The 27541-nt window shown below is 46.9% G+C and overlaps 1 protein-coding gene across 8 annotated transcripts in view; it reads left to right on the forward strand.

The window, feature by feature from the left end:
• Positions 1–26513, forward strand: part of dysf (dysferlin, limb girdle muscular dystrophy 2B (autosomal recessive)) — a 45564-nt gene extending 19051 nt beyond the window's left edge. For 4 of the 8 annotated variants that reach the window (XM_034568766.1, XM_034568765.1, XM_034568768.1 and 1 more), the window contains 19 exons: positions 2880–3060; positions 3158–3231; positions 6523–6582; positions 11113–11124; positions 12175–12273; positions 16347–16475; positions 16573–16728; positions 16842–16933; positions 17784–17954; positions 18138–18280; positions 19957–20096; positions 20188–20276; positions 20388–20483; positions 20580–20721; positions 23595–23694; positions 24828–25000; positions 25206–25315; positions 25410–25557; positions 26102–26513. In XM_034568766.1, coding sequence (XP_034424657.1) covers positions 2880–3060; positions 3158–3231; positions 6523–6582; positions 11113–11124; positions 12175–12273; positions 16347–16475; positions 16573–16728; positions 16842–16933; positions 17784–17954; positions 18138–18280; positions 19957–20096; positions 20188–20276; positions 20388–20483; positions 20580–20721; positions 23595–23694; positions 24828–25000; positions 25206–25315; positions 25410–25557; positions 26102–26158 — 2172 coding nt within the window. In that variant the 3' untranslated portion in view covers positions 26159–26513. The remainder of the gene's footprint in view (positions 1–2879; positions 3061–3157; positions 3232–6522; positions 6583–11112; positions 11125–12174; positions 12274–16346; positions 16476–16572; positions 16729–16841; positions 16934–17783; positions 17955–18137; positions 18281–19956; positions 20097–20187; positions 20277–20387; positions 20484–20579; positions 20722–23594; positions 23695–24827; positions 25001–25205; positions 25316–25409; positions 25558–26101) is intronic. The other 4 variants (XM_034568770.1, XM_034568772.1, XM_034568771.1 and 1 more) reach the window with 2 other exon arrangements.
• Positions 26514–27541: the final 1028 nt, after the last annotated feature.

The following is a 27541-nucleotide window of genomic DNA, read 5'->3' on the forward strand; positions in this document are numbered from 1 at the left end:
CAAACCGGCCGTCGCTGTAGAACAAGGCCGTAAATGTCCTTCGATCTTGTGCCTTCATAAACCAAACGATGTTTGTATATTTCACTCAAAGGGACGAACCATCGATCCAGATGTGGCTCTAATACTGTTAGAAACGTCTGGGACTCGGCAAAGTCATTTTTCTGTTCCCTCGTGGGTCGTGCATGTCTCAAATCCAGAAATCAGGAGTGTCTGAGGTCACTGGATTCTGCAGTTCCCCCGCGGCATCGCTTAGCATCTTTAGCTTCTCTGAAACAAGCCCAGCACTCAAATGTATACACTCAAAATGAGTCACTAGCTGATGAATATAGTGAAACATTTAGTAGCTCAAGAAGCAAACACTTTCCTCGGGAGGTGGTGGAGACCAAAACGGAGCTAAAAGTGAGTTTTGGACTTCCATTTATTGTCTAAATTCACCTCAAAGCTGAAAGTTCGTTAGTGTTGTTGTCTCTTCTGCCCCCAAGTGAAGTGATAGAGGGAGTTTGGGCAAAAGTACAAAAAAAATACATGATGAATTTTGTCAATTTCACATAAAACATAAAGTCAGTGTGAACAAAAGCTCCAGAAACTTGACTTGGTGTGCATCCACGCTGGTGACAGGAAAAATTGTAGGTTTAGTTTAAAAGCTTTTAACTTCTCAACGTCAGGAAGCCGATACGAGCCGCTTCCACCGCAGTAATGATGCCCTCTTGTGTTCCCTCCAGTCCTTAATGTGCCCGTGTGACCCACAACGCTTGGCTTCTCTGCCTCCACTCCAGATTGCAGCGAACCACAGGAAGATACAATTGAGTGTGTTGTTTATGTGGCACCCAAAAGACCCAAGCTGTGGTGACGCTTTCAACAGGGAATAGGTCAAAGCTTACTCATGCAAACTGAGGAATGTCACCGCAGGAGCAGATGCTTTCCTCGGTTGCCTCGGAGCAGCTGGAGCCTGCGATGCAGTAAAAGACTTGATTTGCTTTATTGTTACAGCAAATAAACAACTGGAAATTTGCTCTTCCTCTTAGCTAGTTACTTATTTTGTGGTTCAGAGACATTGTTGGTCAGAAGTCATTAGATTGTTGGAGCCAGGCAGGGGGGGGGGGGGGTCAACCCTCAGCCACAGCTCTTTGATTCTTGATGTTTATTGTCTGAATTTTGTCAGGCAGGAATCTGCAGAGGTCATTTAGTGTCAGCGGAACATTTTCTGACAATGAATTCCCTCGAACTATGCTACTACTTTTATCCGAGTCCCTTGGTTTTTTTGTCGTTCCTGCCCTCGAAATAACTCTCTGCACAGTAAACATTTATTTTAATGGTTTTATTTTGATCTTGTAGATGAGCCTTTTGGGTTTTGGCGAATCAAGCAGCGTGTTAAACAAGAGCCAGATGGGGTCGTCCCGGGAACAAAACAGAACAATAAAAGTAACCAAGGGTCAAAAGAACCATTTACTTACTTACACTATAATTGTTGAGCATCCAGGAACTTGAATATCGCAAAGAGCTTTAGGTAATAAACTCAAAAGAACAGGATCATGTTTTGCTCAAGTGGTGATTCATCACTATGAGCGCCACCTTCCCACACAAACAGTCACTGCTAATACAAACATATTGATTCTAGCAGCTGAATTTACATCCGCTTCAGTGTTTTCTGATGAAAACTGAAACATGGAAATATCCCGCACGGTTTTTCCCTGACAGCAGCTCCACTGAGTTTAACGTTAACAATGTTAAGGTCTGAAGTTGATCACCTCTGTGTTTTACTATGACAGCTTCAAGCAGACTATGGAAATAGTCTCATAGTTTTCCCCTCTAGATGCAGAATCCTTTTCTTTCGTCACTTTAACGTTAACAGGATTAAGGTCGTGTGTTGACCACCGCGAGGCTGCGACTCCCCCGACCGGACTGTGGAAATATGCACATATTTTTCCCTCAAATTCAGCCCCTGAACCGGGTCCAAGCATTCAACGTTAACAATATTAAGTCGTCTGCGTAAGTGCTTTCGTATGCGGCAGGAGCAGAAGAAAATGTCATGTGCATAGTTTCCTCACATGGAACTCTTTGAAGGGTCTGACCACAAACCTTTAGCTCTTTCAGTTTATTGTGAGTTTAGCATCATCAAGCTCCACTTAAGCTTCTATTAAAGCCACAGAGGTCAAACTGATTTCCTCATGTTTTTTTCCCCTGCAGTCGGCAGCTATATTAAGAATGTGGTCGCTGCTGTAAAGACGTGACAATCTAGTGTTGAGCCCTGGTGCCGCAACATCGTCCAACACCTCGGCTTTCTGTCGAACCCAGAGTCGTCCAATGGAATCAAGCGAAGTCCGTCACATCAGCGGTTTGTTATGACGAGTGTCGAGAGGGTTCTTGAGTTATCAGCGCCGACCACGAGGATTTCTACGAGCCCGACGGGTTAAGTGATGGTCTGTTTGTGTTGTGAAGCTTCGACGGAACCGCTCCGACGTGTATGAAACATAAGATGCACACCTTCAGCGGCCGCCGCGCTAACTCAACACGACAGGTTGAACTTCGTTGTCGTTTTACGTTTCTGTTTTTAGTAAAAGTTAAACAAACGACATATAACATGTTAATTAGAAGAAGTGTATATGTGGTGTTTGCCAGATTTTTCCTTTTTTTTACCCCAGATAGAGCTCAAGAGTCTCAAGCACAAAACGCCCCTCGTGAAGAAATCATCTGAAAAACGTAACGATTCACAACTCAGTTTCACGTCCGTCACGTGTTAGAAACCTCATCAACACTCGCTGTTCAATTTCAGACAGCCTGTAGCCACAGCCAATCAGCATCCGGCCTGCAGGTGGCACAACCAATTAGCTGTGCCTTTCTTCTTCCTCTTCTATGTCATCCTTTCCGTCTCTGCGCAGAGACTTCCACGCGAGGAGCTCTACATGCCGCCGATCGTCATCAAGGTCATCGACAACCGTCAGTTCGGCAGGAAGCCGGTGGTCGGCCAGTGCACCATCCGGCTGCTGGAGGAGTTCCGGTGCGACCCGGAGGAGGAACGAGCAGCGGCGGAGGAGGAGAGTGAGCAGGACGGGTGGAGACGTGAGACAGACAGATACGGATGGATGAGGACATGTCTCCAGCAAAGAGGCAAACTGATGATTAATGTGTGTGTTGTTGTGTGTTTGTTGTTGTGTAGGTGAGACGCCTCATTCCATCTCTGGGGAGGTTTTTGTTGACATCGATGATGAGGAGCCGCTGGTGCCGGACCAGGTAAAACCAGCTCGTCAACTTTCTGTGATTAATCAAACATGAAAATACCCCAAAACTTTAAAGCAACACTATGTAACTGTTACTGAGCAACAGCGCCATCTGCAGCCACACGTGGTCATTAATTCTGTTAGGCCCGGTGTCCGAGCGATAAGGTGGTCACACACAATACAACTGAACGCTGGATATTACCCATGATCCTCTGCTTCCTGAACCAGAGGAGCTGCGGCTGTAACAAATCCACCAAACTCTGTTTAGAATTCTTCATGTTTAAATGGAGATAAACTCTGGTTTTTAATGACTTCTGAGTCTTTTAACTGATCCACAGTTCAACTTCACTGAAACATTAGTCTTTAAGTATAAGTGTGTGTGTTTTTCAGGCGTGTAAAGGGCAAATATGAAACACTCACTTTCCACAGGGAACCTCTGTGTGTGTGTGTGTGTGTAATGGCATTTGTACAGTCTGATTAAAATAATGTGTTTGTCTGTATCTTAGTCTAAGTGTGTGTGTGTGTGTGTGTGTGTGTGTGTGTGTGTGTGTGTGTGTGTGTTCAGCGGTACAGCACAGCAGCATAAATAAACATGTTCTGACATGATGACATGGCAACCGTCTCTGCGGTCGGTGGGTGCCGCGGCGACCACGAGACTCGCGCTCGTCACCGATCATGAACATTTTCTCTCTCCGGGTTTAAAAACTTTTTTTCTCTTCTCTCCAGTTTCTCTCTCTCTTTCTTTCTTTCTTTCTTTCTTTCTCTGATAAATAAATCCCGTCACCGAACTCGGGGATGTGTTAGAATTTGGAGCGATACGATATAATGAATAATTTTCTGGCACACGTTTATCCTCTGAGGGTCATTATTGATGACGTGGGCTTTTAAATTAAAAACCTGCGTCTACTGCAGAGAGACGGGTGAAAACATTGTCGGGGGGGTGAAAGTAAAGGTCTCTGTTGGTGTAACCATGCAGAAGCAGCGGCGGCCTGTTGAGGAGCCGGTCGGGACAGCGTGGCCTGCGTAGGAAAATGTTCTGCTGGTGTGTTTAAGTGCTCAGGGTTTGAAGGTAATGAGCTGCAACATGGAAAACCACCGGACTGAAGTAACGTTCAAACACCAGGAATCTGTGCAGGACGTCTGAGTTCTCAGGAAAGAATTCCAAACTCCTGAGTCCCGTCGACCTCCTTGCGTCCCTCACTTCTTCTTCTCCTCCTCCTCACTTTTCCCTCCTCTCTTCATCCTCTTCTTTACACATCAGTCTCCCACCTCTCTTCTCCTCTCCTCTTCTTTCACCTCCTTCCTAACAACTCTTATCTCCTCACTTTCCACCAATTTCTCTTCATTGCCTTCTTCACCTCATCTTCTCGTCTTCTTCCTCTCACCCTTTCCTATACTCTCATCCTCTCTTGTTCTCCCCCTCTTCCTACTTCCTTGATTTCCTGTCCTCCTTCCCTCCTCTCACCCTTCTCTCTTTCTCATTGTCCTCACCCTTCCTCTGTTATCCTCCTCTTCCATCTTATCTTCCTACTCTCTTCTCTTCGTCCTCCACCTCTTCATCTTCACCTCCTCCTCTTCCTTTCCTCCCTCTCTCCTTTGTCTCAGTGAAGTTCCTCCTTGTGATTACTGAAGGGAAAAAGTGACCCCATGTGTCTTATACTGTTGATGTGTTGTGCGTGTGAGTGTGTGTTTGTTTTGTTGTGGTGCCGGTGGGTTACGGGATAAAACAAAAAGAGACACACAAAGAAGGAAGCGAGGGTTTGAAGTTGATGAAGGGATCACGGAGGTGAAGAGTGACGGACAAACCACAACAATGGAGAGAGAGAGAGAGCGGGGGGAAAAAGAGGAGGAGAACATGAGGATGCCCTTTGATGAGCGACCACATTAAACAACTGTGTGATAGATGGAGGCGGACAGAGAAGATGAAGAGAACGGGTAGAAGGGAATTAAAGGAGTGGAGTGTGACAGATGGTCAGTGCGCTTTGTCTCTCTCTCTCTCTCTCTCTCTCTCTCTCTCTCGCTCGCTCTCTGTCTTACAGACACACACATACACACAGATGCACACACAGTTTATTGGTGTGTAACAAAGTCATGACACAGTTTTTAAACCGAAAAATATAGATTTTATAAAGTTAAGAGGTCAAACCCTCCGTCCCTCACTCACTCACTCACACATTTTACTTGCACTGATATAAACACTCAATTGTCCCGTGGACATCGGACAAGTATGAGCTAAACTAATTTCCGTTTGTGTGTGTGTGTGTGTGTGTGTTTGTGTGATGAGTCCACATGGGGTGTTGAAATCAGTGCACACACCCTGACATCACCCCCCCTCTCTACATCTGATTAAAGTGGCCTCAAAACAACAGCAGTGACGAAACCGTGCGGACACATTTCGTGGTGACAGCAGAGGACGTTCTTTACACTCGTCCAACCAGCAACATTCGCAGATTCTGACCACGACGATTAATCACTCGTGTGAAGTCATTTTAATTTGAGAGGGTGAAACCGTTCGGTCAACAGCCTCGACAAGAAGCCTCCTTTGTTTTATTCTGATTAGGTGTAAATCTTTTTATTAGCCGTGTGTTACCTGAACGCTCAGACTGCGTGACACACAGAGGACGAGGAACCATCGAGGGATCTGGTGAAAGATGAATTTAAAAGAGACCAGTCTCCAGACCGTGGACACACATGTTCAATAGAACACGTCACACGCAGGCCGTCATGATGAATGTGTTAACGGCCTCGTCAAGTATCTACGGCAGACGAGTTAAACAAAGTGCGACCACACTTTGTTCCTCTCGCCCACGTTGTTTGTGTTCGCGCTGGGATGCGTCCTCGCCCTTCCTGTCGTCCTCCTCAGTTCCCCCATGTGCTCAGCTCCTCCGTGACCTCATGTAAACACTTTGTCTTTCTGATCCCGGGGCTTTGTCGCGCCCGATCAGCGTTAAGCGAGCGCCGCTGTCGGCACCTCGCGGAGCACGACAGAAAAATGGCACCGCGCTCACTTTTTCCCCCCGCTCACAAAACCGTTTTTTGATTAATTGTCGCTGCTTCGAGGGAACGCACAATGGTGACGGCTGATGTTTCTGTGTGTGTGAGTCACTAATAAGTCTGCTGATGTTAGTCTGCAACATCTGATGATGTTAGTGTAACAAAACGTTGTGTTTCTAACATCACACACATACTTTCTGACTGATTACCTGTTTTAATGCAACTTGTCTTTCTGCAAACTGCACTCGTTCATCGTCTGATCTCACCAGCTGACCTGAGAGTGTGTGTGTTTCTTATGTGTGTGTCATAGTTTGCAGATGGAACCTGTTCAGCTATCATTAACCTTTCAGCCTCTAGCTCCAGCCTCCATGTAGGTAACAAGCTCATCTTCTAACTCATGTCGTCCATTTTCAAACATGTTTTTCACATTTGTCTTCTTTAATCTCTGATTTTACCTCCATCCATTAAATTGACCCACTTGGTTCTATGTTCTGTCAGATCTGTGCACATTGGCAACAAAGCAGAAATACTTTCTCTATCTTTTTTTTTATCTTATGCAGCAAACCACACGTGTGACACGTGGATTACACATCTAACGGGCGTCATTTAATTAGAGCTTTTACGAAAAAAGCACAAATACCTCAAGAGAACTTCTTTACATTTGATAAAAGTGATTAATCAGGGATGAACTGATTAGAATGTGATGGTTAGAAGTTATTTTAGATCTTATCGCACTAATGTTTCTGATAAGTTTGGTTTTAATGAGTTATTTGATGTTGTGAAAACAGCGTGAAACGTAATGATTGACAGCTGAGACCGACTCGTTATTAGTCGAGTGCGTGTATTGACGGGTAATCGTCAAATCCACAGGGTCACTGTGCTTCACCTGCGAGACAGTCGACAGTAGCAGAGATCTAACTTTCGAGGGAAACCCCCGTTTATTAATCAAGTTTATTTTGACTAAGACGCTGAGGTTTAACTCCGGCTGCAGAGACGAGACGTTTGTTGTAAATCGTCCTTTAACTCGTGCAACTTCTTTACATTTCGCCTCCTTGGTCTCGCTTCAGGAAAATTGAGTCAAGAAATCTGGTTTTTTTTTTTACAAAGCGACGCTTGTGGAGCTTTGCGGTTACGGAAGAAATCCGACACAGATTTGAGCAGGCGACCACGCTCCCTGTTACATTCTTCCATTTTATTTATCCAAGCCAGGTCAATTTGGAGACTAAGCTTGACCCGGACCAGACTGTGCACATAAATACACACGTCCAGTCGGGCGCTCGGGCCTTGTCGCTCGACAGTAATTGGGGATGATTCCTTTCTCTCCAAACAAAGATATTTGTTTTATTAAGGGTCAGATATTGAAACCAGTCAAATTAAAGGCTCGGCTTTCTGTCTGGTTGGGGCCAAAGTCAACAGAGCTGCTACAGATCCTCTTCACCACAAGTCTCTGTAAGCAGACAGTTGCTAAAGGCCGAAGGAGGGATGGATTAACGAGGGAGGGAGAAAGTGGCTGAAAAAAGAAGAAGAAGGAACGAAAAGAATGAGAGAAAGAGTTTGAAATGAGGCGAAGGAGGAGGAGGAGGAAGGCTAATATCTCATGGCACCAGAAACCGAACGCTCACTCTCTCATGTGCTGTAAACCCGGGCTTCTTAACCTCGCCACACACAAAATACAAAGCAGGTCACGGGCGTACGTCTGATGATTACCAGATTACTGCAGCGGCGTGTGCGCCCCGACGCAGAGTTTGCCTTCCAAGGCGGATCAGTGAGATTCAGTTTCAGAGTTGGAAAGCTTTGAGAAGCTCGGCTGTCAGTGGGGTCACGGCTCCTCAAGCCTCGTAGACGCAGACCCCACTTTGAGATATCTGAGATCACACGTCGCTCGGATGGAAAATGAAAAGTGTGCGTCTCGTTTCATCTGCGGCATCCGGGCGCGATGACGCCGTTTGTCAGGGATCAAACCGGCCGTTCCTCTGTTCTCGTCGTTTCTCTCCCTGCGTCGGGGGAAAGGCCGTCATGCTGCTTCCACGTAATGTGGCTTTCGTGTCCATGTTTTCTATCGGTGACATGCTTTATACGAGTTTGTGCCCCTTCAATAAATGTGGCTCGGCTCCGCCATTAATTCTCATCAAAACTATCCCAGTTCGTTGCCAGCCACCAGTCAGGTTTGGTTGAAGTCCCACTCTGAAATGTTGTAGTTTGCGTCTCGTTCCATAAATCCCGCTGGGCGGCGTTCAAACCAGAGAAACTCACTGAAATGGCTCCGGGCCACGCTCACAGTTATGGCCTCGGTAATGACACCGTGACCAGAAACAAGATGTCAAAATAACTTAGTAAATCATTTATTGTTTTTCCTGCTCTGCTAATGTCAGCCTCGGACTGATGTAAGCTGCCGTTCAGCTCCAGAATCCGACCGTGCACAGAATCTCATTTAAATGGGTTTGTGCATTTTCTGCATGCGTCGATTAGCCTCGGGAACCGGGCTTTAGCATGTTGGATACTTCTGAGTTCACAACGTCAACATGATACGCAAACATGAACATCTTCAGTTGGTTAATAATGCGATCTAGGAATAATTCAGCGTTTTAAGCTTGTTCGACTAATTTCACCGTTAACGCTAACTCCTTGTTTCGTCTTTAAAACCTGGTTTCACATGGTTTCCCGCAGAGACAAGTTTCCAGCAGCAGCGTGTTTTCAGTGACCGGCCGTGGATTAACTCTCGGCTGTGTAACGTCCGTCAGTGATCAGCAAAGAAGACGTTTATTTATGTGAAAATGCCGCAGATTTTTTTTCTACTTGAGGTTTTGCTGCTCTGCCTTGAAGCCGCAGAGCAGCCGATGACAAACACACACAAACAGCTCTGCTGGAAAACATTCTTCACATCGACCAGTTTGTTTTGCAGATACAGAATCGGGTCGGAGGGAATCAGTGCAGGTTCCCGTGGTGATCGTGGTAGCAAGGTCCCGCCTTTACACGCGCACTTGACCAATCATGAGTCAGTCTCAGCTGTCAATCATGGCGTTTTAACCCGTTTCTATAGCATCAAATAACTAATCGAGCGATTGATCCATGTCCCATTTACAAACATCTTTATAAAGACTATGTTGTAAATCAATCCAGCCAATCACCTCGACAGGTGGTTTACTGAGCTGTTTCTGAGGCTCGTGTTCGGGAGCAACTTTAAACGTAATTTGACTTTGTGGGTCAACAAAACACTGAGTTTCGAGTCTGGATTATTTAATCTTGACCTGGAAGGACGCCGCCTCCTCCGGCTGCAGCTCTGACCTCTGACCCCGCTGTGGAAGGGCTTTCCCCACGGAGGGTGTTTATGAAGCAGCTCGGAGCTCTTATGTAAATCCCGTCTCTCCGCTCGCTCGCAGAGTTCTTGGCAGTGCCAGTCTCGGTCTGGTTAGCCTGGCTTTCCCTGCAGGGCGTAATGATAGGCTGCAAACCACACTGACACCCTGAGCAGACCGCTGCAGCCTGTGTGTGCACGTGTGTGTGTGTGTGTGTGTGCGTGTGCGTGTGTGTGTGTGTGTGTGTGTGTGTGCGTGTGTGTGTGTGTGTGTGTGTGTGTGTGTTCGATCCTGACTCTATGCTTAATACACGGTGCAGCCTGAAACGCTCCACCGGCCGCCTTAATCTGCCTGAATCAGGAGTCGTAGACTTGAGTGTACACACCCTCACACACACTGGTGGGCGCGCACACACACACACACACACACACACACACACACACAGTTTCTGGCGCCCCTGTCATCACTGCTTGGCACCGGCTGCACACAGAGGACGCATTAACACACACCAGACACTTCACGCCTCAGACACCGAGCGCCATGTGCATGTGCGTGCGTGTGTGTGTGTGTGATGTCTTAGTTCAGCGCCACGTGCTGCCCTTTTCCATGCCATGCTGCCACTTTGGAAAAATGAGGAATTCCATCGTCGTTGCTGCTCTGAGTGTGTGTGTGTGTGTGTGTGTGTCTTAGTCGGTGAGAAGTAGGAGAAAGGGGATTCCACACCAACCCGGTGCCATAAGAGCACTTTTGTTCTACATTTATGCCGACAAACACACACACATGCACACACACACACATGCACACACACACACACACACACACACACACCAAGGAAAAAGTGGTGAATGCGTCACAAGTGTGTTTTAAGCCGGAGTGCTCCTCAGAGGGTTGAAGGTTGTAGGGCGGAGACGGGTCGAATTCAAATGTATGTTTTTGTGTGTACGTGTGTGTGTGTGATCTGTCCCCCTGGTATTCCCCATCTTTGTAGTAGTCGTTTAGTCGTTTCCTCGCACACACACACACACACACACACACACACACACGCACACACTTCTCTCTTGTTGCCAATGTGACCAGACTTTTAGTCAGTTTGATGGATGGCGCTGCTTCACACTTGAGAGAAAAGAAAATTCTTGATAAAAGCAAATAACAGGGTTTCATCCAAAGATGTTATATATCCCCCCCCCCCGACCCCGAAAACCATATCGTATAAAATAAAAGGACTTGAGTCCAAACCACAGAAAGACATCAGTCAACATTTCAAAATAAAGACATTTTATCCTCCAGAACAGAACGACATTGTGAGCGCTGGCCTCAGGATGACTCATCGCTGAGGCTGCACGTTCACGCCAGCAGTTTAGGGATTTATTTAGTTTTCAATTATTTATTTATTTTACAAATGGCGTATATTTCACTCTGGATTGAAACCCTCGCTGTGTTATGAGAATAACTATTAATACATGTGTTGAAAAGCTACTTAAAGTGTTTTTAATCCTGTAACTTCAGCGTGTGGTTACGCTGTGTCAGCGTTTGTGTGTCTGCATGTGTGAGACGAAATGTAACGTGTGTCTAACTTCTCTTTTCCCCTTTGACGTGGACACTAGACGGTTCCGTGGGTAAGTTTGCGAGCAGATTTCATTCTATGCTTTAAGCTCAGTGAGAATTATCAGTGCATGATGGGTAATATCCATAATTTACCGAAAAGAGGGTCACTGGTGAGGTGGTAGAGCGGGTTGGCCACAGGTTCCTGAGTTGGTGGTTTGAATCTCGCCTCCCCAGAAACCTTCTTGTGGTAAAAAACGACAACATAAATAGTGTCATTTCAAACGTGCATGGTGAGTTAACACGTGCTCTCAAGCTGAGAGAATAAAACTTCAGTACATAAATGAATCCTCTCGTCTCACCTCCTCCTCGCTGTTTATTATTATTATCACGTCCTAAGGAGGTCGCGCGTCGAAGCCACAGTTCCCTGAAAAGTCTACTTTCGAGAATTTGAGTCGGTGGCCACACACACACACACGACCTGCAGCCAGAGACAGAAATAAGAATCTGGCAACACGCACCGATGAAATCCGACATGTGGACGCTGCATGTGGCCGGAGTGTTACAGAGAGGTGATGGAAAGCAGCAGGAGGATTCTCTTCCTTCATATATACACTGAGCGACTTGTCTTTTATTTTATTTTTTTTTCGCCCGTAACATGTTTCTCCTGGTGTCCCGGTTGGTTGTGTCCACTTTGTGTGTGTTTCCATCCCGACGTTGCCCGTTTCCATTGCCTCAGAACGCCCATATACAATGACCTTCATGCCACGGAGCCACCAGAGGCAGCTTTCACTTGTGTTGACGTGAGTTGGCCGAGTTCACGTTGCCATGCGATCATTGGAAAAAACCATGAAAAGCGGGTTATTTCTAAGTGAGCTGCTGCACAAAGGCAAACAGTGGAGCTGTAAAGGTCAAAGGTCGTTAGTGGAGCTAGGACCTCAGACAGAATCGTGTGAAATCAATGATCTACATTTATTTGAGCTATTGTGATGAGCTAGGAAATCTTGCTTCTCCAGATTAAAAGAAAAATATAGAATTAAGCTCCATTTGAATTTGAGTGTCCCTGAATGTCTCCGGTTTGTTGCCGACCTCTGACCTCTGACCTCTGCACATGTGACCGACAGGGGGAGGAGTTCATGGACTGGTGGAGCAAGTTCTACGCGTCGACCGGAGAGAAAAACAAGTGCGGGACGTATCTGGAGAAAGGCTTCGACACACTGAAGGTATAAGAGTGTGTGTGTGTGTTTGTGTTTGTGTGTGTGTGTGTGTGTGTGTGCGTGTGCGTGTGCGTGCTTTATTTCAGATGAGTAGGTCCATCAGTGTAAAAATAAAATAGAAATAAATAAATCACAAAATACAGCAAAGATATAGGATACAATAATCACACTTTATAAGTACACAGGTACTAGATTTTTTAAGAAAGTAAATTTGACTTATCAGTAGTTTTCTCTTGGGTTTGGACGTAAAATTGCAACGTGTGTCTGCAAATTCTGATTCAGGCCAGAATTATATGAATAAATGTAAAGAAGGTGAAGATCAATAAAGAGGGAAGATGAAAGAAAGAAAGATGGAGACAGTGCAGCTCTTTGTTCCGCTGCAAAACGCTCGCGTTGCCCCAAACATCACCATTTAAATCTCATTTTTGCCGTTTTGCCAGTTCTCTCTGTCGACCCTCCATCCCTCCATCCCTCCATCCCTCCATCTTCTCCTCCTCTCTTCTCATGCCCCGTCCTCACAGCCCGGCGTCCCCACCGTTTTCCGACAACTCCGATGACTCACCCCAGCGGCGAATTCGCTTCGGGGACGCCACATTGGGACGTGTGCGGGGGGAAAAAAAACACCCGGCAGCCCTCCGATGTTTGGCGAGGCCCAAACGAGCGATCACGTCAGCCGCATTCAACGTCTGCCACGGTTCAGCCACCGTCCCGGGAGCCACGCTCTCCATCATCGCCCACGCTCTCCTTAACCCTTATCCCGATTCTCTCGGCCCCCGAGCGCCGACCTTCCCCCCCCCCCCCGGGACGCGGAGCTCACGTCAGTCTTCTTGTCTGATGCTCGAACAAATGACGAATCATGTCAGAATTTGGCCACATTTTTATTGCTCTTAAATTAGACCTGTAACCTCTCCCTTGAAAGCAATTCCACATCAGTGCAGCAGCTCTAACTCCTTTCTGTTTTATTATTATGTCCTTATTCCATCAAGCCTCTTTGCTTTTAAGCTGTAATATTACTTCTCTACATGTATCCTCACATTCATTCAATACAAAGGCCCGAACAAGAGTTTTTTTTTTTTTTGCTGACTTTCTACAAAAGGTTTTATGGAAGATAATAAATCATCTGATCAATTTTGGAAGCAGTAAAACACGAAGCCAAGTCGTATTTGAAAATCACCCTCTAACGACCAGCAGTGTTCCAGAAAGGCCGTGTCATGTCTTTTCCTTGAGATGAAAACATTAAGACGTGGCCGCAGCCGAATGACACAACAGAGAACAATAACAATCCTGCCCAATAGTCACGACCCCTCAAGGCCCTTTCCGTCTTTCTAGCGGTTGTATTTTTTTTCTTCTTCATTCAGGAAGCTTATTAAATGGTTTCACCGCGGCCGATGGAAACACATCTAAGTCGCTCTTGGAGTTTTTGCGACATTTCAAAACTTTCCTCGAGATTTCACTTGACAGCTGGATGGAAACTACTGAAATGACCAATGAGCCACTGGTTCCACCGTCGCCTCAGCTTCGCTCTCTCCTCAGTCCTCCCCTCCACCGACTGCGCTGCCAACGCCTCCTTCTCCTCCTCCTCCTCCTCCACCTCTCCCCCCTCCGCTCAGATCTGCTACTGTCGGGAGGAAGTGAGCCACTGTTTCCAACCTTTCCAACCACCTTTACCTTCCTCTCACCCCGCCCCCCTCTCTCGTCCCTCTGCCCTTTGACGGGCCGTTGGGCTGCTACTGTCGGCTGAGGCACAGTTTCCAGCGTCGGTCGGACACGAGGTGAAACTCGGTCGCTGCCTCCTTCTCTGCCACCTTTCTGTTTCTGTTTCCATCCGCTCTGTGGAGGTCGGTTCTAAATGAACCACGGAAACACAGCAAATTAGAAATCTCTTAAAAAAACTGTGAGGCCAAAGGTTCATCCAGCACAGATAGGGACAGTAAGTGTCTGAGTAAAAACTAATTATCTGAGAAGGTTAAATAGTAATTAAGTAGTACAAGTCGCACTGGGACTAAAGAGTGAGATCAGATTTGACACGAGATCAATTTGACGGATCTTTAAAACCAGGTCAGAAAACTGCTGCGTCCTCCAGAGTGGCTTCATCCCAATTTTCCTTTTCCTCCACAGTCGTCTTGTTCCCACCTGCTTCTTCCTTTCCCCACTTGAACCTCCTTTGTACTGTCCTGTTCAATATCCTCTGCCTGTCCACAGTAAAGTCAGATGCCCTTGGCTCGCCGCTCTCCTCCCACGCCGTCACCCCTCCTCACCTCTCCTCCTCTCCTCCTCTCCTCCTCCTCTCCTCCTTTTCTTCTACTGCACTGGTTGCATTTGTCACAATGACGCCGCTGTTTCCATCCTTGTTATGACTTTGCTTCACGTCTCTTCCTCCCCCCCCCCCCCCCCGTCACCTTCTCCTGACCTCTCCTCCCTGGTGATCATTACGACGGTGAGCCAGTGTTTCCAGACCTGACTCTCACACCTCCTCAACCTCAGCTCCATCTCCACATAAATACTATTTTAAATATGTAATAACTAATTTTGTTCCCATTTTGAGAAGAGAAACAACAGACCTGAAGAGAGAGGTCGTGGGAGCCCATGTGTGTCTTTAAGATAAGGTTAGATTAAGGTTTGGTCGTTAGATGATAAGATAAATCTGTTGTGAGATTATTTATCCTCTCTTCTTTCTCCTGATGCCTTCATCGTTTTCACTATTGACCAAAATGAGATGGAACACATTGACTGAAATGCATCGTCTTTTATGCTAAGCTACGTTAGGTGGATGCTAGAAGCAGCTTCATATCTACCACGGAGACATATTTGCTAAAACTCTCAGGGTTTTGATTTTTTTAAGATTAAGTTTCACAATATGTTGATTTCTTTCGTGAAAGGACCTCGAACCTCTCGCTCTTGGTCCAGAGCTTCTCCTCCGCTCCCCTGGTGCTGGGTTTGGTGTTTGAATCGTGAAATAAAACCGCCGTTCCCAGACCTCTTCGTTCGTTTACATCATCCGCCCTCATCACTCTTTCTCCAAACCCCCCGCTGTCCTCACCCTGCTTTTCCAACTCTTTCACCGCTCTCCGCCCCAAACCGTCGACTGTACACCCTCCACGCCTCTCCTCCTCCTCCTCCTCCTCCTCCCTCTTTCTCCCTCTTTCTCCCGCGTCGCTCTTTCCTAACTAACCCCTTTGTTTCTTAATTACATAAAAGTGACAGTGGAGGGAAAGCATCTCGTTGCTTTCTCCCACATTTCAACTCATTTTAATAAAGTACGTTCATCAGTTTTTTTCTGCTTTGGGAATCGAACACACCAACGATACATCATCATGAGGAATGACAGCGCTATGTTGTTTTTAAAATTATGTGTCGTCAAATAATGTGAATGCTGATAAACTGGGAAATTATAAAACACTAGAGGAAAGAAAAACACGTGTCTCCTTTAATAAAGTTCAGCTTTTTTTAAAGATAAACTTATATATAATACCCGGTTGAACACGATCATCCCGACACTTTACTCATGTGCTTCTCCTTCTTCTTCTTCTCTCTCCTCCATTTTAACCTTTACCTTGAATCCTCTCCCTCTGTGTTCACTCCCTCTTCTCAGCACAGTAGTGAACCGATGTTTCCAGCTTGTTTTCTAACAGTTCGCCTTTTCAGCGACTCACCGCAGAGCTGTCACACACCGATGATAGGGAAAGAATGAGGGAATGTGTGTGTGTCTGTGTGTGCGTGTGCGACCGATGTAAACAAACTAATGAAAACAAATGAATCTCTTTGTGCGTTTGACACATGGACGCCCCTGCCCTGATACACTATGTACACATTTACACTCACACACACTGTGATGTGCCAACTGCTGCAGTGTGACTGTAATTTAGTGTTGAGTCGCGCTTGGCTGCGGTTTTAATCCAATACCAGTGGAATTACATTGGACCATATTCAGCGATGATGCCATAAAGTTACATATTGCCGCAGTGAATAATTCACCTTAAGCCCAGAAACAAGTTTGTGTGCCTGAGCATTTTGTGTAGATGAAAACTTTCACGTATTTATCAGGTATTGTCCAATTTTCCTCTCCTCCTCTTCCCCAGGTGTTTGAGCGGGAGCTGGAGAAGGTCGAGGGTTACGGGGGTTTGTCTGATTTCTGTCAGACGTTCAAGTTGTTCAGAGGAAAGACTCAGGACGAAGGAGAAGATCCGTCAGTGGTCGGAGAGTTCAAGGTAAAAAGGTTCAGCCTTCACCTTCACGTCCCATCACAGATCATCACATGACCTGCGACACCACCTGATGTTTGGCTCTGATCTCCTCCACGAACAGGGCATGTTTAAGATCTACCCTCTGCCAGACGACCCCTCCGCCTCTGCTCCACCCAGGCAGTTCAGGAAACTTCCTCCCAACGGCATCGAGGAGTGTTTGGTCCGAGTCTACGTCATCGAGGCTCAGGGGCTGCAGCCCAAAGACACCAACGGGAAGGTAGGAGGAGGAAGAGGAGGAAGAGGAGGAGGAGGAGGAGGAGGAGCAGATTGTTAACTGAAGACTAAAGAAATGAGTCAAATGAAAGTGCGTTTCCCTCCTTGTGTTTTCAGTGTGACCCTTATGTGAAGATAACTCTGGGGAAAAAGACCGTCAACGACCACGATAACTACATCCCCTGTACCCTGGACCCTGTGTTCGGAAAGTACGTAACTTCATCTCTCTCTCCAGCTCAATCCAGGATGTCGCTGACGGACACTTCCCCTAATGAAACCACATTTAATTCTGCTGGATTCAGATTTCTATTTAGAACCACAGAAAAATAGCTCACAGTCAAATAGAGAAAGAGAGATCCATGGATTACTCCCTGGGATTTTAAAGAAGTGAGTGCAGAGCCAAATTAAAATCTGAATCTCGCAGAAATTAAATATTTGAATCAGTGGGTCGTCTCCTTTTTTAAACCATTTAACACTGACTCACATTAATTATTCAGGTTATCGGATCACTTCCTTTTTTCTCTCTTACTATAAGAGCCAGACGATCATGTGCAGGATTGTTTGGCCTCAGCAGAAGTCTGAACTTCTCTACTTCCCTCTCAGCCACATTTTCTGAGGACACCAGTAGGGGTCGCTACACTCACACTGATCACAGGAGCAGAGCAGGAAGTGAACCGTCTCTGCTCTTTTTCTAAACCTGGAGAAGTTTATTCTTCTGAGGTCAAATTAAATGTTCAGATTTTTCTCCTGATTTTATCTCATTCTGGAAACTGTATCTGACTGCACCTGAATGTCACGCTCCATGAATACCGTACAGCAAAATGTCAAATCACATCACATCCTTGGTCACGTTGTACAAAATTATACCACACGACAACCTCATGTGCGACTGAGGTTAATAACACGTTCCAAGGATCAGCACATCATGATACATCACATCACAAAATCATCACGTCACGTCAAATGTCATCGCCAGGCGTCCAGATGTGGTCACTGTGACGTCTCTGCCAAAAGCAGAAATCCCAGCTCTCACCCTCTCTCCATGTGCTTCTCCTCCAGGATGTTTGAGTTCCCGTGCTCCCTCCCCGTGGACAAGGACCTGCGGGTGATGGTGTACGACCACGACATGCTGACCAAAGACGAGAAGATCGGGGAGACGGTGATCGACCTGGAGAACCGCTTCCTGTCCAGATACGGAGCCCTGTGCGGCCTGCCGCAGTCCTACTGCGTGTGAGCGGACGCCTCGTTGAAAAGTTCATATTACTGTCACATAAACGATTCCATCTTGTGTTTTTAATGAGTAACATCCTCCTCTCTCTCTCTCTCTCTCTCTCTCTCTCTCTCTCTCTCTCTCTCTCTCTCTCTCTCTCTCTTCTCTTCTCACACTCTCTGTCTGTGTCTCTCGCCCGGCAGGTCGGGGGTGAACCAGTGGAGAGATCAGCTGACGCCCCGACAGCTGCTGGGTCGAGTGTGTGAGCGACGAAACCTCCGGAAACCGGTTTACCAGGACGACTGCGTCCTCTTCAGAGGAGACAGACACACGGCCGCAGACCTCGGTGGGTCACCACAGTCTGTGTGTGTGTGTGTGTGTGTGTGTGTGTGTGTGGTTCCATTAAAAACACTGTGGGCTGGAAACGACAAAACCAGTAAGACTGAGAGAGGCAGTGAAGGATCAAGTCCATCCCTCCATCCATCTATCATCCATTCCTTTTCATCCCCCCTCTTCCTCTCTTTTCCCATTGTCTCTCATTATCTCCCTCCCTTGACTCCTCATTCCTTACCTCCTTCCATCCTTCCTGTCCTCCATCCATCCCTCCATCCATCCTCTTCTGCTACTGAAACTGCAGAACTTTGGCGGAGGACAAAGTGGTGGAGGGAGAGAAGGAGGATGAAGGAGGAGTGGAGTTAAATCACAGGACCACCTGAAGAGCAGAGCGACGAGATAAATATTCAAGATTAATTTACACACACACACACACACACACGTGTTCCATGGCTGGTGCGATGCAAGGTCACGGTTGTCGTTTTGGTGATTTATGGTACAACTGTGAGAGTGTGTGTTTGTGTGTGTGTGTGTGTGTGTGTGTGTGTGTGTGTGTGTGTGTTTGGTCAGACGAGCCAACGTCAACACTCGCGGTCGTCTCTCGGTTACCGAGGAGCCGCCGCGTTCTCTTTCCACAGTTGCCGCGGTTACCGTGCGTCAGCCTGCTGTCCGTCAAGCGCGGCCGCTAATTGGCTCTTCCCCTCCTCCCTCCATCACATTTTTTTTACTCTTTCTCTCCTCCTCTATCTCTCCATCCTTAACCTTTTCTCTTTCCCTTCTTTCTCCCCCAAGTTTCCTGTTTTTTCGTCTCATCTTCCTTCCTCCTCTACCTCCACTCGCTTTTCTTTCCACTTTTCTTCCCTCCTTCCGTTCACTCTCTCTGTTTCTCCCTCCCCCTCTCTTCATTTACCTCATATTCATTATTCCTTGTGCATATTTCTTATTTCTATCACTCTTCTCTTCCTCTTCTCTTTTTCTCATCCTCCTCTCTTCTCCTCTTTCCCTCTGGTTTGCCCTCCACTCTTCCTCCATCCTTTTTGGTCCTTCTTACTTTTATTCACTTTTTCCAAACTACCTGACTTCTTCTCATCTCCTCTTTTTTATTCCCTTCTTCACCTTTCATATGGTTCCATTCACTCTCTCTATTCCTCCTTCATCCTCTCTTCAGTCACCTCTTATTCTTTACTTATTTTTGAGATTCATCATTCTTCTCTTCCTCTTCTCTCCTTCTACTCCTCCTATCTTCTTCTTTTCTCTTCTTTACTTTCTTCTCCTGACCAGTAAAAGATCAGTAACACTGATTCCTCCTCTTCTCTCCTTTCCTTTATCTTCACTCTGTTTCCTCTCCTCTTCCTCTCCTCTCCTCTCTCCCCCCCCCCCCCTCTTTCCTCCTCTTCCTCTCACAGATGAGGTGACTCTAAGTTTACAGTCATAAACTTTTGACGTTTGCTTGATATTTTCATTTTGTTTGGAAGCAGCAGAGTTTTTCCTGGTTCGTTGTGATGCAGTGTGAGTGTGTACGTGCGTGTGTGTGTGTATGAATAATGAATAATTCCTATGTGAACCAGTCCGCCCACTGTGCCGTCTTTCCATTCTCCACTTTGGGAGAGCTGTGACCTACACTTAAACCTTAACATGTGACTGTGACTGTGTGTGTGTGTGTGTGTGTGTGTGTGTGTGTGTTTTCAGACGACAAAAACGAGTGTAAGCGTCACCTCGGTCCACTGAAGGAGCGACTGTCGCTCCACATCCTGAGGAAACTGGGGCTGGTACCTGAACATGTGGAGACCCGGCCTCTGTACAACCCGTTACAACCTGACATAGAGCAGGTAACACACGTTCGATATCGTCACGTACGGGTCTGTTTCTTCCTCCGCTTCCATAAACGTCTTTTCATTGGCTGTCCGCTCTGTCCGTCAGGGGCGTCTGATGATGTGGGTGGACCTGTTCCCCAAGTCCCTGGGCCCCCCCGGACCCCCGTTCAACATCACGCCACGCAAGGCTAAGAAGTACGTACATGACCACGCAAACATCAAGTCCAATCAATCAATCAATCAACCAGTCAGTCAGACTATCTCTCCATCTGTGTAGTTGAGTTAATGACGTTTGTTCTCGTTCAGGTTTTTCCTGCGTTGCGTCATCTGGAACACCAGTGACGTCATCCTGGATGATGTCAGCATCAGTGGCGAGAGGATGAGCGACATCTACGTGAAAGGGTACGAGGAGCACTCCCTCTCTTCTCTCTGATCCTCGTCCCCTCGAGCAGAGAACCGTCAGTAACGGGGTCATTGTCTCCGTCCTGTGTTTGTCAGGTGGCTCGACGGTCACGAACACATCAAGCAGAAGACCGACGTCCACTACCGCTCTCTGGGCGGAGAGGGAAACTTCAACTACAGGTTCCTGTTTCCCTTCCACTATTTACCAGCGGAGCAGCTGTGTGTCGTGGACAGGAAGGTAAGAACGAGGGACAGGATCCTGTTTATTAGCTATCGCCCCCTAGCTGCTGAATAACTCTTCTTTAATATGAACAACCCCAATTACGTTAATAATTATCACAAGTCCATCAATCATGCCGTTTAGCCCCATTTAATTCACTCCATTTCCACTCAAGATCTTCCACACAGGCAAACCAGTTGAAAACCTTCATGCAACAAACAGATTTAACAATTTAAAAAACCCTTAAATAGTAAAAACCTAACTTTTCAAACTTGTGTTATTTCAACTTTTGCTTTCTTTTCTTCCTCTCGTTTGATTCAGTTGTGTTTGTGATGGTTTTAACAGTTCACGGTCGAGGAGACACGACCGGACCGAGCGCAGAAAAAAACATGTATTTCAAGCTGCACCAGTCACATCAAATACAAATTCTCTATAAACACGTCGACACGGATCCAAGACTTGTGGCAAAACCATCAGGCGCGAGACCTCAGACTAATCTGCAGTGATCTACAATTAACTGAATTAACGAGGCGACGTTTTTACAAGGAGGACGAGTGAGTGAGGGTGTTATTGGATCTCTGAGACCCAACAGAAACACAGAGTGAAGAGCTAAAACAACATCGCACTGAAAAGTGGAATAACAACGTGGCCGTCGTTTGCTTTGCTTGGCCCCGGCAGCGAGCCTCTTTAGCCGCTCGCAGCCGACATGTTTTACGATGGCGTTCGCCGGCTCGTAGCAGCATCCTCAATCAGGCGGCAGCTGAAAAGACGAGAGGGACTTTTAAATAGAAAGAAGCAGGGTGGAGGGTTTTCACTCCAGAGCGGAGCCGGAGCCAGGAGCTGCGTTTATGACGCCTGAAGCCTCAGCGGTTGGTGATTTAATCTCTGAGTCACAGGACGGATCAGCAGCGCCATCAACACTCGGCTCTGTCAGCGTCATACTGTGATGGGTGAAGTCGCACTTTCTCGGAAAAACCTCTGAATTATTATTGTTTTTTTCCAGAGGAGTGACTTTAGCCGATTAAATTTCCACAGCTAACGTTTCAACTAAAGATTATTTTCCCTGCTTTGAATAATTAAAAATGATTTCTTTACCGTCAGTATTGCTGCCCGTTGATTTTCTGTCAATCCACATTTAATAATGGATTCATCTTCGCAGCTTTTGTCCATTTTCTTGTCTGCGAGCTTTCAGAAGACTTTCACAAATACGCAGAGTAGCAACAGAAGGCTTCGTCCGTTATCTAATGTTTAGTAATAACTTAGACTGAAGACATGTCAACTTTACGTGTCTTATTCTTTGTATGACCTCATTCGGGTTGAATCCGAACGTTTAGATGACAGCGTCTTATTGTCTTCATCGGGTTCATGTGGGTTTCCATGGAAACATCGTAGCCTTAACTCTGCTGCATAGCCCTCGATGATTTAGACTTCATTACGAACCCATCAAACTAAATAATCTCTGAATAATTTAAGGAGGGAAATAAGTGAGTGAGCAAAAATTGGTTTATTGGTTTGATCGGTGTGTAATTAAGTGTAATATCGTTGCCCGACTTTTCTGCCAATAAAGTTTATTTGATTTGAGAGCGAGAGCGAGAGCGAGGAGACGGAACACGAATATGTACTGGCAACAGAAAGGAAGTTGATTGATGCTGTTAGATATTGTAGAGAGCAGCTACACACACACACACACACACACACACACACACACTCGTCCATACAGCGTCCCACCCTGCCTGTGAAAGCTGTGGAGTGATATCTTAATGTACTTGGACTGAGTTTGTGGGTAAAGTGAGACACACGGGCACACACACACACACACACACACAGGGTGTTTACGCCTGGTGTGTTGTTCTGACGTGTGTGAAAGCACGATGTGGATTTAGACTGGGATGTGGAGACTGAGTGTGAAGTCATGATGAACTCGACAGAGACGACTCCATTTATCACTTTCACACACTGCACAGAACGGAGCTGATTGTTTCTGCGTATTCGCAAAAGTCTGATTTGTTGTTCGGAAAAAACGTGAAATGATTGAAAGTAAAACTACAGGGAATCAGGAAGCTGAGAGTTTCCAAGTTGACGTCTTCGTCTTCTACGTGTACGGCTCCTCTTCTTCATCCTGACACATTTGCGTTCTTCCGGTTGGAAACCTCATCAACGTGTCCACTCGCTCACTGGGAATCTCCCAGACATTTCCATTAGGGGGCATTTTACCAGGGCGCTGCATGAGAACTTCCAGAAAAGTTCCAGAGCAACTGACTCAAACTTTTGGGCTCTCACATGCAGCCCCTCCAGAACATGTCAGGAGAGCGTTCAGGTGCAGGTCTGAAGTGTGAGCGTCACCTGATGATATAAAGGTCGACTGAGCGAATGGAAAGAGAACGAGAGGAAAGTGTTTGTGAGCAGCAGCTGCAGAGTAAAGTCCATTAGCTCCGAGGTGACACCGGTTTAGACACTGTCTGACAGTTTAGTGTGAATCCACCAGAGGTGATAATAGCTTTAATACACACACACAAACACACACAGACACACACACACACACAGCTCCATGGAAGTGGACATGTAGTGAGAGATGTGTCAGGGAAGTGCTGTTCCAAACTGAGAGGACACGTTTCCCAGGATGCTTTGCTCTCGCTCGTCCTCATCACACGCGGAGAATAATTCAAACGAGTCGCAGCAGCTGCACAGACGTGATCAGAGTGTGAAGCTTTTAATGACGACTCAGGAAATCTTAAACACTCACAGTGGATCCTAAAGAACAGGAAGAAAATTAAAGGTCAATAGAATATAAATCAGTTTTTATGAATAATAGGATTTTTGTGCAGCTGTGACACTTTTGTTTTTATTCCTCAGCCGAGGTCGTGTTTTCTCTCCCTCCCGTGTTTCTGCAGGAACATTTCTGGAGCGTCGATAAAGCCGAAACCAAACTGGCTCCGAAACTCACCGTCCAGATCTGGGACAACGACAAGTTCTCCTTCGACGACTACCTCGGTAAAACACACACACACACACACACACACACACACACACACACACACACACACACACACGCCACTGCTGTCGACACAAAAACGTATTCACTGTTGGACGTTACAGAACATTTTATGTCTCGACTATCGTTTCCATATCTACTTATTTCAATTTCCATTTACTCAAATATAGTGAAGGTTTTACTGAAAATGGTTTGTATCTGTTCAAGAATTTTGGTTTTGGACAGTTCAACAGTTTCTCCACAGCTTTTCCGACGTGTTGAATCCGTCCAGCGAACCTCGTGTGCGACGCGTCCGCAGACAAACGACTGTGATAACATTTATCTCCAGAATTAACTCCCGTCCGTTTCCACTGTGTCGGCACATTTCACAGAGAGGAAGGGCTCGTCTTATTTTTTCTTCTCCAGACTCGAGCTGTCAAAAAATGTCTGCCTCTCCTTCACCCCTGACGTTGCCCCACCGCCGGGGCCTCTCCTCTCTCACTCCGCCTGCCTCACTTCATCTTCTCCTTCTCTGCCAGAGAAGAGGGAGGGATGACGGCCTGGGGATCGAGCGTCCGACTGGAGGAGGAAGATGAGGAATCCAGACTCTGATCCGTTCCTGTCTATCACCGTCTCGCCCTCTGCGCAGCGGCCATTTCTCCCGCTCAAACGCGTTCACCTCGTCCAGTCTGCGGGTGTGTCGCCACCTCAAAGCATTTTTTCCGTGCCTGTCTGTCGTCAGCTCGTCAGCTCGGACCGCCGACTGCTAATGTTCCTGCGCAGTGTGAGGGTCAGACACGAGCCATTTTCCTACAATCACACCGTCGAGGTGCAGCCGACTCTGGAAAAACACTTCCAGTGGCCGTCTGGTCTCCGTGCAGCCGTTCATCAGGCCACAGCTCCTCCGTGCCTAATGTCAACAACCATCAAAACGTACTTCCTAACTCGCCCTCACCGCGGGATCCCCCATAATTCACTCTGAACTCGCTCGTTAATTAGTCATTAAGAAAAAAACTGGCCCACAAGTGTCCTCGTTAATGACTCGAGGTCACAGAGGCAACACGTTTTATCGATGAAGTTAATGTTTACGTTATTTCTGTGACACTGGTTTCCATGGTGTATGCATGTGAACATAATGTCGATGACTCCTCAGGTCACCTGGTGTTTGATCTGAACCACATGCTGCGTCCGGCGAAGTCTCCGGAGAAATGTGACCTGCAGCTGCTGCAGCAGTCGAGCGAGCGGCTGGTGTCGCTGTTCGAGCAGAAGACCGTCAAAGGCTGGTGGCCGTGCACCTGCGAGAAGAACGGCGAGAAGATCATCGCTGTGAGAAACACAAACGTGCACCCAAACAAAGACGACATGCAAATAAGCCAAAACCAAATATGGTAGCACAGGCTTAAAAGCGTTTATTACCGTATTACTGGTTTATTTGTTTACTAGTTAACTCTAAGACACTCGTTGAGGACGTGTGTGCGTGGTCAGTAAATAAATGATGTCACGTGTGGTCGTGGTTGTTTCCGTGTGTCAGGGGAAGGTGGAGATGTCGCTGGAGGTCGTGACGGAGCAGGAGCAGGACGAGAGACCGGCCGGCCACGGCAGAGACGAACCCAACATGAACCCACACCTGGAGGAGCCTCAGTGAGTCACACACACCACACACACACAATCATATACACACACACACACAGGCAGACACACACACTGCTGCAGTAACTGTGTCTTCTCCTCCCAGGCGTCCTGAGACCTCCTTCCTGTGGTTCTCCTCCCCGTTTAAGACGCTCAGGTTCATCCTGTGGAGACGCTTCAAGTGGTTCATCCTACTCTTCATCATCTTCTTCTTCATCATCCTCTTCTTCGGCGTCTTCCTCTACGCCTTCCCGGCAAGTTTAGATTGCCAGCACACACTCTATGTTTATTATGTTGTATGTACTGCAGAGGATAACATGAAGAAGAAGGTGGATGTGAGACGCTCTCGGCGGATTAGTGTATCTCAGACCTCCTGGATCTTTCTGGGGAATTCCGAGTGGTTCCCAGTAAGAACGCAATCCCACCAGCCAGTTCTGGGTCTCCTCCTGGTTGGGCGTCTAACGGGAGTCACCAGGGAAGCTTCCTGAGTAGATGCCCAAACTCCCTCAACTCTCCCCTGCAGCGGTTCCTCCCTCTGGATGTCTGAACTCCTCACCCTGAGCCCAGACACCTGACGGAGGAAACTCATTTCAGCCGCGGCCTCATTCTTTCAGTCACCACCCAGAGCTCGGGTTGGAGCGTAGAGCAGATTACACACATCCGCCTTTTCCTCTTTCATCAAGATCCATGAATTATTCTCTGAGAAATCAACTTTAATCATCTCATCCTTCCACCAAGTTTAGTCGTGATCCATCCGAACAAACCCTCCTGAACCTTCTCCTCTTCCTCCTCCTACAGAACTACGCCGCGATGAAGATGGTGGGACCTTTCGGACCGGCCAAAGCTGCTGAGTGACGACAACGAGACGAGCGACCTCCAGTTTCTGGAAGTTTCATGTTCTCCTCCGTTCTTTTGTTTCTTCTTCCCAAAGTTGCGACTGAAAACTGCAGAGATGAACTGATGAACTCGCTCTGACCTGATTAGAAACACTGCGATTCACAAATCTGACGTGTGTGTGTGTGTGTGTTTGTGCGTTTCACTGTCTCTGCGTCGCTGCACTTCCATCAGATCTCAGCATGTGTCGCCGGCGCCCTCAGCCCGCGTCCCCGTCCTCCCTCCGCCACCGCTTTCATCTCTCGCTCCGTCTCATCTGCACTCACGCAGAGAAAAAGGGGAATAAAAAGCCCGTCGCAGAAACGCCGGCGTCTTCCAAAAAAAAAAAGAGGAAACAGAATCAAAGATTGAGATGTTGCCGCTTGATCTTCTTACCGCCCGCTGTTTCCCAGGCGAGAGGCGAGGTCAGACCAGGCGGCGGCGGCGGCAGCGACTCGTCATCTACAAAATGCTGAACTTTATCGCTCTAAACTCAATCGGAAGAAAAAGAAAACCCAGAGCAAGAAAAAATATTTCACCAATTTCTCTCTGAATCGTCTCTGTCCACATCCTCCTCCTCCATCTCCCTTCTATCCTTCATCCTTCTTTTCTGCTCCTCTTCTTCTTCTCTCTCCTCCTCCTCAATCTCATCTTCTTCTTTTTCCTCTCATTTCTTCTCTTCTTCCTCCTCCACATGTTCTCCTCTTGTTCCTCCTTGTCCTCCTCCACCTTATTTCCTCCTCCCACTCCATTTTTGCATCCTTCTATTTCCTTCTCCTCCACTTCTTTATCCTCCTCTGGCTTCATTTCTCCTCAAGCTTTCTTCATCATCCCATTCTCTTCATCCTCCCTCTCATTTCCTCCTCTTCTCTCCTTCTCTTAAGTTATCTCTTTGCTCCTCCTCTTCCCCATCCTTCCTCTCTTCCTTTCCCACGTCCTCCTCCACCATCTCATTCTGTTCCTCCTCTTCTTTTTCTTTTACTTCTACCTCCTTCTTCTCTGGCCTCCGTCTCCTCCACCATTTCGTTCTCTTACTCCTCCTTTTCTTCTTCTCCTCTACTTCTTAGTCCTCCTGCTTCATATTTGTTTGCTCCTGCTCTTCTCTGTCCACTCTCTCCACCTCCTCTTCTCCATCCTCCCTCTTCCTCCTCCTCCTCTAGTCTTTCTTCACTCTCAGGGCTCAGCAGGTTAAGTCGTGGATTTGTTCTTGTTGATCTTGGGGTTTGAGTCGTATTCGCACAAAGTACGTTTACAGATAGAAGGATGAAGTCACACACACACACACACACACACACACACACACACACAACAACAATCCCATATAGTACAGAACAGGAAGACTAATCCATTTGTAATCTATGGGAT

Source organism: Hippoglossus hippoglossus, chromosome 18, assembly GCF_009819705.1.
Source record: "Hippoglossus hippoglossus isolate fHipHip1 chromosome 18, fHipHip1.pri, whole genome shotgun sequence".
Taxonomy (NCBI): domain Eukaryota; kingdom Metazoa; phylum Chordata; class Actinopteri; order Pleuronectiformes; family Pleuronectidae; genus Hippoglossus; species Hippoglossus hippoglossus.